The sequence below is a fragment of the Ceratina calcarata genome, unplaced genomic scaffold (genome assembly GCF_001652005.2).
Source record: "Ceratina calcarata isolate Rehan_Ccalc_2016 unplaced genomic scaffold, ASM165200v1 scaffold221.2, whole genome shotgun sequence".
Classification (NCBI taxonomy): Eukaryota; Metazoa; Arthropoda; class Insecta; order Hymenoptera; family Apidae; genus Ceratina; species Ceratina calcarata.
The window spans coordinates 91,851-104,538 of NW_017143878.1; the positions used below are offsets into that span (position 1 = coordinate 91,851).

Consider the following 12,688-nt stretch of genomic DNA (forward strand, 5'->3'; position numbering starts at 1 on the left):
TATCGATATTTTCCTCTCCCTCGCACCACCTTTGGCACCCTTTTATCGATATCTCTCCTCCCGTTTCGACTGGATGATCCTTTGATGTTTCGTCTCCCTTCAATTCACCCCGTCTTTGTCTTCGACTGTTCTAGCCGTCTCTGTTCACTACGTTTTTTCCATCCTCTGGACCCGAGCTCTCTTCTCTCTCGGATTTTCTCAGGCAGCCTATCGATATCGCTTTTCCTCCTTTTCATTTCTCCTTCTAAGGTTCTCGCATCTTTCCCTATCCAATGATCGGTACCACTGGCTATCTCTTTCTAACAAAGCATTTGCGGACCCTCCTTTTCTTCGGATACCAATCGCTGTCCTTGTTTAGTCGGACAATTCTACATCCCTTCTATCCCATTCCATACCAGAAGTCTCTTTCGCTTCCTCCTTACTCCCCTCTCTAAGTCGATTCTCCTGTCCCTCCACGATGCCTTCTCCTTCTCTATCCTTTTTCACTGTCTTCTTTCATCCAGTCATCAATATTGCTTTCCTTCCTTGTCTGTAGAAGCATTCGCGGGCCTTCCACTTCCATCCTGCTCTTTCTGGGCCCCTCCACTTTCTCCGTCCTCGTTCGTTCCGGTAGTCTTTCCATCTTGCATACTTCACCCTCGTTCTCCGTCTGATCCAAGGGTCGACAGTCAACTTTCCTCTTTCCTAGTGGGACACGCCAGTCCGGCCGAATGCCCGGTTCCCCTCTGTGGGCCCTATACGCGTCGCCCCTTCCTCGGGCCCTTCTAAAGCGGCTCGGGCCTCCTCGAAGAGGGCCTTCGCCCCTGTCCCCGCGGCCGTTATCCTCCCACCCTTTGACTCTATCCTCGCGCATCCCGGCGTCGTCTCGCGCTGAGATATTCTCCCTTTTGCCCTCGAGGAACGAGCAATGCGGAGGCTCAGGTATGCAAGATGGCCGACTCTGAGAAGCGCTTCGCGACGAGGACTGCTCACGGGCGAACGATGGAGAGAGAGCCGGTTTCAGGTGAAAGGGAGATGGATTCAGCCGTACGACGAGGAGGGCCCTGTGGCTTGAATCGGGTGAACGAGGATGGAAAAGCTAAGATGAATAATGCGCGGGGGAGGAGGGGTGACCGAAGAGAAAGGGAGACAGAATGGTAGTTAGAAGACGACAAGGGTAGCGAGGAGGAGAAGAGGCCCGGAGAACCACGATGCCATAGATATATATCCGCGGCCCTATAGTCACTTCTATAACTAATCCGTTACCACGATCGGACGAACTTTCCGCCTCTCTTCTATGTCTCTCTTCCGTTTTCTTGAATCTTTTTTATCGTTTTTCATTATCGCCCCGAATGCGCGAACTACGCGCGCAACTAGATTCTCTTTACTGTTTTCCTTTAATCTAGTTTACTAGGTACCGCGATCGAGTACACGAGCACCACCTCTCCGATAATGTGTGCCGATTGCCGTGTCGATAGCCAACCCGATTCACGCGTCGTTTTATTCCTTTTATTCTCTTTTCTTTCCTCCGGTTTCGCTTTTCGCTAAACGTAACTGGGATTCTTGAACAGGGCGTGGGTTGGATAAGGAAGAGCATGGATGGCCTTCGAACTTTTGCGGGATCGTTATCTAACGGGAAGTATGTATTGGGAATGCGGCAAATTAGGAGGCGAGGCCTTTAACTCGTGGCAGACTAAACGTTTTAAACGTTCGTTTTATCTAGACGTGGAGGTAGTTGAAGCATTTCTGAAGGGTTGAGTGCTATTTTGTTAGCGCATGTCCTTCGTGGTATTCCAATTCTAATTGACTTAGATACACTTTTCTTATTACACTATCACCTATGAGGACCCTACGCTTTCTTTTTCAAGGGTAGAGAAATCGTATAACTGTCAGTTAAGGAGTAAATAGATTCGGCAAATATTAAACTTCTGGTCGGGAAGGGTTAATTCGAAGTATTTGTCGCGAAGAAGGGTGCGGCAGGATGCCGCTGGTACTGCGTGATTAATATCCGACGTTCAGCCGTGCAGCAACATGCATGCATGTGCCATTTGTTGGTCCACGGTGTTCGAAAGGTTACGAACCGAAAGACAAGAGATCGTGACATTTACCAAGACGATACAAATTCTGGAGTATGTCCAATTTTAAAATTTAATTCGTCATTCGTATCGCGATTGCGATATCGTTACTATTGAAATAAGATTTTCTCAAAAGCGAACGTGATTAATTACACGGGAGATATGAATGAGAGCGTAAAGATACAGAAAACAAGTAGTAGTGACCGTGAAAAGTCAGCCGGGACGATTACGTATTTGCTGCACAAATAACTAATATTGAGACAAAAGGTGATTTATCTACAACACATTTCTCATAAGTGATCGTGATAAATGTAATAGAAAGCGATGTAATTGACGTTATTTTTTACACCATTTATTTATCGCCACATCTTTATTAAACGTTGTATTACACATCCTTATCTCGAAAGGATCGTGACAATTGTGTGTCATTTTCCGAGTATACCCAGTTATATTTAACGCGCGTTATGTTTTCTACCGTACGTTTATAATACTATCTTCGTATACAACGAATCGCACTCGTAAAATTGTGATATCACGCGTATCCACGAAAGCGTACTTCATAAATCTTATCGAGTAGATCTGCGCAACGGTACGGGGGATTGCAATTCGCCGAGGGAAGGCACGATTTAGTCAGAAATCTGATCGCTTTCCGCGTAGGTAACCGTAACGATCGCTAACGCCGGTCTTTATCCGAGCGCTTGGATATCTCTTGGGTGAGCGTGAGAGGGATCGTGTTTTAACAACTTTTAACAACTTATTTTGCGAGGCGCGGCCGTAATAAATTCGTCGGTGGTCATTCTTCACTCGAAACAGCCCTTTTGCGCCCACTATGTCTAACGTTATTTCGCGCCACGGCCATATACGGACAGGCATCATTCGCGAAACAGTAAAGTTCTATCGAGTTTGCGGTGCGCCACGTGGGCGTTACACGCAACAGCTTCATTGTTTCACCGAACAATAACTGTAACGCGTTCTCCCCTGTTTATCTACGGCTGTTGAATGGCAGCGTAAAATGTATCGATTATAGGTCGCTTCTGAATTGTCTGTCGGGGAAAAAACGCTCTGTCCATCTTGCAGAGTATTGAGAATCGCAAAGGGTCTGATTAAAATATTCGTTTTATTATAAAATGTGTATTTTATTAATCTATACTGTACAGTAAAAAGATTAAGATATAAAAGCGAACGCATCGTATCGGCAGCTTTGGTTCACTGACCAAGTCCAACAGTTTCAACTTATTTTTTAGGGGCTCCATATGCATCTGGCATTCTTTCTATAGTGTACCTATGTTGGGCGACGTACATTACCGGTACGCCTGGAATTTTTCGTATTCTTCTTTTCAAGTCCTTGTCATTCGTTGCAACAATGTAGCATTTGTGCTAAAAACGTTCAATAATATAATACTCAAATGTTGGAAGAGAGTTTAATCTTGATAATTATCACACTTACTTGAGTTACTCTATTAACAATGCAGTCATCTGCATAAGTGCCTTTATGTAAACAATTTAATCTCTCAAACCTAGGATCCTTTATAATCTTCAAAGCTATTTTATATTTTTGACCTAATTTCTCCAATTCACCCATCACACAATCTGTTATGTATGGAATACATTTCGCATAAAGACATTCCATCATATTTTCTATAATATCCAATTTATTTTTTATAGAAAAATTTATGAAGTTCGTATCAACCAGGATGTGATAGGGCGGTCCCAATTGTGTGTTGTATTGAAAAAACAATGCAGAAGATTGCTGAGGTCTATAAGAAAACAATACAATGAATTATACAGTTTTCATTGAAGGGTTTAACACATTGACACTGGCGTTGCAATATGTGTTTCTTGTCATCTGAGAGCTTCATAAATTTTGAACAACATGACAATTTTCTCTATTTATCAAAACTAACTTAATTAATTATATATTTGTCAGTCCATGCTGTCCAATGTGATATCAAAGTACTGGTGATATATACCATCCAATAGAAACATTTAAGTATGAACCACCAGTGATAAGTGCCATCGTCAATTTGTTAAATTTATACAATAATACTTACGCTTCTGTTATTTTTAGCTGAGTTGGATCTTCTTTCTTTTTCTTTTTTGATGCTGCACGAAGTTCTGGTTTTCTGAAAATAATGAACTAGCATTTAGCACTTGCTTTAGCATATATTTTCTTATAGTATTAACCCCTTGAACGGAAATGACGAGTCCAGCTCGTCATAAACTTTCCTCTTTTTCAAGTGCTGACTAAAAATAAATTGTCGTTCAAGGGGTTAATAGTGATATATAAGGAACTACTTACATTCTTGAGTCTGTTAGACTAATCATTTTCTTCATTTGTGCATACCTCTGGAGAACAACCTTCCGAGTCTTCTTATTCTTTCCCTGTTCATTATAAACAAATACCAAAACATTTTAATCACATTGGATAAATTAAACAAAAGTATTTTAAATAACTGAAGAAAACATAACCTGGCAAATAAATTCTACGTATCCAAAAACAAAAACAATATTCTATTGATGAAAAAATCAGTATTTACCATTTTTGTTGAATTGTCTATAATCTTATGTTCTCACACAGAAATTACGTATTTAATTAGTGATAATATCGATTAAAAACATTAAAAACCATCTGCAAACGTGTTTTCAATGAAACTAACATTATTAACCTAATCTTTTGTATATATTACGCTACTGCCATCTACTGACACATGCGTGATCTCGATATACATATCCGTTCGCGTGGTTCGAAAGATTGTCGTTCCAAGTTCCGGTGTGGAGGACTAGCTTATCGGTAACCCAAGCTGGGACGTAACATTTTTGGTGGCAGCGGTCGGATACTGACAATCCCCACGGTTGAAATTTTTTTAAATAAATAAATAAATAAATAAAGATGAAGAAGAAAATGGAAACACGATCACATACGCGAAAAACCGCGGATACGCAATCAATAGCATCGGAAGCTGAACTGCTCGCATTACAGACGCAACTCGCAGAAAAGGAACGTAGATTGCGTAGAGAAACTGAGGCTCTAGAAAAGGCAAAAGGAACCGACCCAGTACAAGAGCAATTGTGAACGGAACTATTGTCCACTTGTCAAGCTCTCGAATAAAGTTGTGATCTTGAAAGTAAAACGAATGAAATCCATGAAATCCAAGAAATCGTACAAAGGGAAGCCGAACAACCACCGCGCGAACTTCACGCGGCTCGTTCAAATCTAGATGGAAGAGATAGTTTAAATAGTAGTCAAAGCGTCAAAAATCGAAATAATGAACCTTTAAATTTCTCCTTAAAGGAAGCAGTAGATTCAGTTCCATTGTACGATGGAAATAATATTAGTATATTTGCTTTCACTAGAGCCTGTAAGCGAGCACGCGATATTCTTCTCGCACATACCGAAAGAACCTTAACTAAATTAATAATTAATAGGCTGCGCGAACGAGCTTATCTTGTTGTTGAAGACAAAGGCTGTAGTACCATAGCACCATGTTGAAGACAAAGGCTGTAAAAATACGATATTCCCTCATAAGAGAAACTATCCTAAATAACCACTTTTAAAGCTGGGACTTAACAAATTACATAAATTGTTTTAATAAACATATGTGATCTGAAAGAATGCATGTTTGAATGCATTTTTAATTGTAAATATTGTCATCTCCCCTTTTATTGTAAGTCATACATTGCTGATCGAAAGTCTAACAGTTCTACCATCGTGGTTCTACCAATTTCTCGCTGACACGCCATCTTCTTGTTTTGTACGTTTCGACAAAGCTGCCAGATTGAGGACAGGATGGGAACACGATAAGATCGTGGACGGGAGCCACAGTGTGGCCAGGTTGAGGACGGGAGCCAACGAGAATCACCCCTTCCACTTACGCATCGCACCGTATCCGTGTGCTCCGAGTTCGGCTCAACTTCGACTCAGTAGAGAGAGAAGGCAAAACATCACTCCGTCGCTCTTGCTCCTGATGCGTTACAGTTCAAGCGGACGCGCCAATCTTATAACCAAATTAAATTTACGTAGAAAATTAATCTTCAAATTCATTTTCTTATGTGGTCTCATGTGATCAGAAAAATTTTCATTTTTTTTTTTAACAACATGTACTTATAATGTGTAGAAAGGCGGGAATTGAGAGTTCCAAGTTCCAACAGTCGCTAATCGACTGCGCGCCCCTTGAATTTTAACGCATCAGGAGCAAGAGCGACGGACTGATGTTTCGCCTTCTCTTTCTACTGAGCCGAAGTTGAGCCGAGCTCGGAGCACACGGGTACGGTACTATAGTGTGCGTAAATGGAGGGGGCAGAGGGGCTGATTCTCGGCAATTCTCGGTGGCTCCCGTTAGTCCCGTTGAAGAGGACAAAGGTGAGTGGCAGTGAGTGGTGAATAAAGGGAACAAGTTGTTGTACTTGCATTTCGTGTAACGCAATTTTTGTTCTTCGACCAAAGAACGGATTGATGGAAAGGAAATTACGTTGATTATTTACGACCATTAATCTGTTATCGTTAACTTCAACCATAACGTAACAAACGCATTTTGATTGCGCGTACAAAAAGATTGTACGTCTTGTAACCTATGAAAATCTGCAATGACCATTGCGCTTTATTTGTGATCGTTTACTGTTTCACATAAGAAAGAACATGCCGAAAAAGCCGGGTAAATCATCATGGGGTGGACGTGGTGGCAGACCTGGAAATTTTGACGATAAACATTATTTCGGTAAATATTTTTGATAATGCACTCTATGTGGTCTACTTCTCTTACTTTTCCTTTGATTGTTTTGTGTCTAAAATGGAACTTGATAGATGACTTATATTATTATTAATTTTTTATATAGCTCATGATGATCGAGTATCAAGAAATGATGGAGGTTCATATTTTGGTCATAGACCCAGGGTTTCTTTCAAAACCCAATCGAGACCATCGCGAGACATGCCTAGAAATTTGGCATTAGCATGTTTAGACGATTTAACATCAGAAGATGTTCCAATGGCAAACAGTTCTAATAATAATAATAGACAAGTGATAATGAGAGGCAGGGATAGAGGTATTCAGCGTGGACGAAACAGTCCTGTGCCTCATAGGAGGTTTAGAGGAGGACCATTATCTAGAGCTAGACAACTTCCTCTTGGAGAAACTAGTTGGTATAAAATTACTGTAAGTGTGAAAGATCATATATTTTGAAGGAATACCTTAGTCCGATATTAATGGAAAATAAATACTATATAAAGTTCTTATTAATTTCAGATACCATATGGACATAAGTATAGTAAAGATTATGTTATAAACAATCTTCTCAGTTATATTGCACCAGAAACTTTTGTTCCAATAATGGTGAATATGAAACATATTGATTACAATCATTCAGCTTAAAGGATTGTATAATATGCAAATTGTCTAATATATAAAATTTTCTTAACAGTACAGGATATCAGCCACTGAAGCTAGTTTTTATATTGATGATAACAGAGTGGCGGTGGCGCTATTCAATTCTGATCGCAAGATCACAACTACTGATGGATTCAAATTACAAGTGAAAGTTTCGAAACCTGGACTCCCACGTTGCGAAATCGACGATAAATTTAAAGAAAGATTGAAACAAGCTATGGCTAAAAGATATGTACATGAAACAAATGCACTAGACCTGTCAAAGTTTCATAAAGATCCTGGTTAGTATAAATTTTAAATAATTTTTTTAATCTTTTCTACGAGTATAATATATTAACTTTATTTGTTGTAGATCTAATTACAGATTATTTCTGTGCGCTATTCAGGCCTATAATGTTAAAAACTGTATTGGAGATTGTGTCAGAACACATACCAAATTTGGAAGCCTTAAATTTAGACGCAAATATGATACATACAACTGAAGCATTAAGCATGTTGAATGAGAAGTTTCCAAAATTGAAAATTTTATACATTGGCGATAATAAGGTAATTAATTATACATAACACAAATTACGACTGGTTCATATCGTTATACATTTTATATTTGAGATATTTGTTATTCATGTCTGTAACTTACATTTTTTAGATAAGAGAGATTGCCCAAATAGATGCTATAAAAGACTTGAAGCTAGAGGAGCTAAAGCTAGTAGGGAACCCCTTATGCAACAAGTATAAAACGAGACAAAGTGATTATATTAGGTAATGTATCGTTTCAATATGATGTTCCTTTTCATGATGATGGAATTCTTCAGGTCTGGATTACGTTGATCAAATTTCGCCGTTGCTTCGGTTATACTAATAATTAATAAATTTAATAAAGCATCAGATGCCAGGACGTTTGCACAAATTAATGAAACAGTTTTTTTCTTTTTTCTGTCATTAATGAAGTCTTATTTGTACCTGATAAAAAATATTAGTTTCAGTCCTAAGAATTCTGAATGATTTGTATTTTCTTCTCTTTTATTATGCTATACTATAATAATAAGTGAAATGTTTCTGTTATTACGACTAACTTGGAGCTTCCGGGCTTCTGGCTTTTCTTTCCCGACCATAGCGACGTGCGGAAACGGCTCCCCAAGCTCCTACGACTGGTAAGTCAAATTAATTTATGCTTATCAATCATTACTTCGTCGAATAAATTACAACTTTCGGTATGTTGTCAAGGATGGCACAGAGCTCCCAAAGCCAATCCTGTTTGACGTAGCAGACGAAGGAAATAAAATGCCTCCCATGCAAAGAATGTTCGTCGCGAACGCAAAGGCGCAAGAAGTTGCTAGCCAATTTCTGCAACAATACTTTCTCATATTCGATAGTGAGAATCGTCAGCCACTATTAGACGCATATGTCGAGCACGCGTGTTTTAGTATGACCATATCCTACAACCAAAATCCAAATCATAAGTAAGTTCATGTTTTATTAACTCAAAGATAAACATAAAAGTGTACCTCTATATAAATAATCTGAACGTTCCAGATTGAATGGATACTTGATGGAAAATAGAAATTTATATCGTGTGAATGATACAAATAAGAGACAAAAGTTATTAAAACAAGGACGTTTGCCAGTAGTTTCGTTCATATCCGAAATGCCACAAACTTCTCACTACCTGAATACATTCACTATGGACATTAGCCTAATCACGGTAAGATCCTATTTTCTATACAAACTTAATGTACTACAAGTCTTTCATTATTTAATATATGAAATCTCTGTTTTCAGGAGGGTATCATGCTCATCACGGTCACAGGACTGTTCAAAGAACTTGAGAAAAGAGAACAGCATGTTCGTTATTTTAATCGAACGTTCATTATAGTACCGGAAGGAAACGGTTACTGCATTCGGAACGAGCAGCTACATATCAGTCAACCGACGGACGCGCAACTGAAGCAATTGGATAATCCAGTGGTAGCACATGTAACGAGTCCATCATCAGAAATACCTTCGAGTAGTGGAGTAGTGAAACCAACATCGGGACCGATTCGCGAAGACATGAAGCAACAGATGACCATGTCGCTCAGTCAACAAACAAACATGAATCTGGAGTGGAGCTTAAAATGTTTGGAGGAAGTATCGTGGAATTACGACAATGCTCTCGCGGCTTTTCAAGAGTTCTACAAACGAGGTCAAATACCGCCAGAAGCATTTAATAAATAAGAATACTGGAGCACAGAAAAAGTAAGAGTAAAAAATGTTTTCATTTTCGTTCCCTATTCTTTATGGTTGCATGAATATTTGCAATATATAGTACTTTCGAATCGCAGTCTGAATTAAGGCAACGATTCATTCTCTATTTTAGTTTTTAGTTAACAAAAATTAATGCTAACGAATAATCGTAAATTTGTTTTTCATTTTTTTTTCTTGCGATCCTATGAAACCGCTGCTTGCGTTCAGTTCATGAACACTAGACTGTTAGAAAACAAATAGAAGCTTGTTAGAAAATATATTAAGATAGGTCCTATTCTATTAAATAATGTATTTGGTAACAAGCTTCTTTTTGTGTTTGTCAAATAAGAGTAATATTTTTTTATCATTGTTGAATAAGACACACGTGGTACAAATAGATTTATGTTACATGACGCAAGCAGTCGTTTTTTATTCAGATTGCGATGTACACAAAACTGGAATTTATCCTTTAAGTCATACGAGCGTTGGAACGATGTACATCAATTTTCATGCCTTCTTACAGTCACACTAGCGTTTTAGGTTTGTCCTTACATTTCCAAATATTTACCACATGATTGTACTTATGATTGCCTTCGTTATTTGTAATTGGGAGGACAAACGAGCATACAGCAAAAGAATACGCTGATATAAGCTAGTGTAACTTTTTCACTCACTCAGTCATTAACTAATACACGCAATATCTACTGTACTTCATAATATCTTAAATCAAGCTCAAGAAACTGAACCAAAATTATAATCGATATTTTTTCCAACGTTCGTGTGACATTAATCTTAAATAGTTCCTACACGTTGAAATATGTTGCGGTGCATGCATCATAAAATATTTCAATATGTAGAGTCTCCTTTAGCCTGGTGCACATAAGAGATCTTTGCTCCGTATGTTTCTCCTTGTTTTTCCAATTAAAAACAACGAAGGCAGACGTAAGTGCAATCATGCGGCACAAGGATAGACATACGACAATGTGGCAAAAAAAGCGATCGTGTGTTCCTTAAGAATTTATAATCCTTTGATTGAGGGTGAGGTCTAATTAATATCAGAGAAAAGTTAGTTCGATCATACGATTAGTTTTTACAATCAATTTAGACGTCAAACGTTTTTAATTAGCAACAAGTATCTTGTATTTCTTACTTGATTCAATTTCTACTATGCTTGCCCCTATCAAACATCTGATTGTGAAGATCAAAGAAATTAAATTTGATACTGGATATCTGACTCTCTACACAGTCAAAATTCATGAACATTACATTATAATGAATGATGATTTTTATTTCGACATGACGATCCAGATAATTCATACATTTGATACTACGGAGCAGGGAGAAATGTTTCATTTTAATATTTCCAATATATATGATTGTGTAATTATTAAAAAGTAAAATGATAATGCTTTTGTGAACATAACTGTTGAGTACATTGTATCTCAAACGAGATAAGTGTCATCATACACTTCATATAAAGTTAGTACCGTGTTAAATTTTGTAAGATTGCAATATAATAGAATGTATAATCTGAAACATTGTTTTTACTTCATATCATGCTGGTTGATTATTTTATTACAAATATTATATAATTTAATCTCGGTGAAATTGTTCTCTGTAAAAATATAGTTGTAGAATAATTTTCTAAAACTGCCAGTTGAGTAGAAAAAGATTATAATAAAAGAGTATTATTGAATATTGCTCTTTAAATTTTCATTTAATAATTTTTTATTACGTTAAAGGTAAACAAAATATCATTGCAAAGAAATTAAAATCGACGAAAAAAGTAAACCTCAGCCAGCTTGAAATATTTAGATCATTCAACGCAAAAGAAATAGAAACAAAAAAGAGTGAAATATTGTGCTATTCAGTACTGAGAAGCACTATAAAGTATATGAATGTCTTGTTTGTATCATTTTGATTGACATGTATCCGAAGATTGGTTACAGAATGTGAGCATACATTATTCATCGATATTTCTAAAGAACGTGAGAGGAGAGTTAATGAAATGATATTGTTCTATTATGCTATTACAAATATCCAAGAAAATGTAAGAACAATTAGAACCAACAATGCAGAAATCATCCACCCTCTGTATTTTTAGAAACGATCATACTCGCTATAATTTATTTATAACGGAGGAGAGAGCGGTGATAAAAGTCCTGATGGATAACTTGGGAACATAATTTTTGCGGATGCGCGCGATGGAGACAAACTTTAAATGAGTCTGATCCTTCATCTTGTTGGAGCTTGTCGATATTATCGACGTAACATGCTACGACAAACAGCCACATGGTATCCGTATAATGTACAACCAATGTTAACATCGAAAAGGACGAGTTTCACTCGAACCACCAAAAGCAACTATGCGGTGCTGATGTCGATCAGACAAAGGCTAAAACCGCCCCTCCAGTTTGACTTTTGGTTCTCCAAGGACACACTGCAAATCTTACTAAAACGGAAACAGAACTGTTTAAAAGGGCTCCAAAAATGAAACGTAAAACGATGGAAACGAAATCTATGAGACAGACCGATCCTGTGAACGCAAGAGACTGTCTTTGTAGTTGCAAAAGCGGAATGACATGATATAATCGAAAGAGTAATTTATGCTCACATTTTGTACGATTTTCTTTTTAAACTTCTAATGGTACGATTATACTTGATTAAACAAGAAAGTAATAGTATGTGTAATTAATAAGTCGTATTCTATTGTAACATGTTTCAAATAGTTGCACAGTGGACTGAAAATATTATATAAGGCCTTTATAAGATCACTCTTCGTTTTGTTATCGATCCATTGATGTACTGTAAAGTTATAAGAAACAATGCGGACGCTGCGTACATTTTCTCCCTTTCAATTAAACAGATATTGTACATATTTTAATTAAAATTTAACATATTTTTTTTGCATTACACATTCGCGTAAAATTGACATTCGAATATGGTATACACGCAAGCTTGTAAATACTCGACATGTAATTAATAATAAAAAAAATTTGTATACATTTATCAGTGTTAAATTTTTCA

General features: G+C 37.5%; 2 protein-coding genes across 2 annotated transcripts; one reads left to right on the forward strand and one right to left on the reverse strand.

Moving 5' to 3' along the window:
- Positions 1 to 3,169: 3,169 nt before the first annotated feature.
- Bka (FCF1 rRNA-processing protein Bka) lies at positions 3,170 to 4,685 on the reverse strand. The gene is made up of 5 exons (XM_018020278.2): positions 4,592 to 4,685; positions 4,354 to 4,436; positions 4,106 to 4,177; positions 3,502 to 3,811; positions 3,170 to 3,431 (listed from the first exon to the last, which is right to left on the reverse strand). The coding sequence occupies exons 1-5, from the start codon at positions 4,592 to 4,594 to the stop codon at positions 3,288 to 3,290; spliced, it is 612 nt and encodes a 203-aa protein (XP_017875767.1). The 5' UTR covers positions 4,595 to 4,685; the 3' UTR covers positions 3,170 to 3,287.
- Positions 4,686 to 6,690: 2,005 nt separating this feature from the next.
- On the forward strand, positions 6,691 to 9,677 carry LOC108622420 (nuclear RNA export factor 1). The gene is made up of 10 exons (XM_018020286.2): positions 6,691 to 6,769; positions 6,888 to 7,207; positions 7,298 to 7,384; positions 7,473 to 7,719; positions 7,791 to 7,984; positions 8,085 to 8,197; positions 8,553 to 8,589; positions 8,663 to 8,898; positions 8,972 to 9,140; positions 9,218 to 9,677. Exons 1-10 carry the CDS (start codon positions 6,691 to 6,693, stop codon positions 9,650 to 9,652), a joined length of 1,917 nt encoding a protein of 638 aa, XP_017875775.1. The 3' UTR covers positions 9,653 to 9,677.
- The last annotated feature ends 3,011 nt before the right edge of the window (positions 9,678 to 12,688 follow it).

Coding starts and splice junctions, on each gene's coding strand:
- LOC108622420 (XM_018020286.2), top strand. CDS start 6,691: ATGCCGAAAAAGCCGGGTAAATCATCATGGGGTGGACGTGGTGGCAGA. Junction 7,720..7,790: donor AAAGTTTCATAAAGATCCTG/GTTAGTATAAAT, acceptor TATTTGTTGTAG/ATCTAATTACAGATTATTTC. Junction 8,590..8,662: donor TCCCCAAGCTCCTACGACTG/GTAAGTCAAATT, acceptor TATGTTGTCAAG/GATGGCACAGAGCTCCCAAA.
- Bka (XM_018020278.2), bottom strand. Junction 3,812..4,105: donor CAGCTAAAAATAACAGAAGC/GTAAGTATTATT, acceptor GTTTTCTTATAG/ACCTCAGCAATCTTCTGCAT. Junction 3,432..3,501: donor TTGTTAATAGAGTAACTCAA/GTAAGTGTGATA, acceptor GAACGTTTTTAG/CACAAATGCTACATTGTTGC.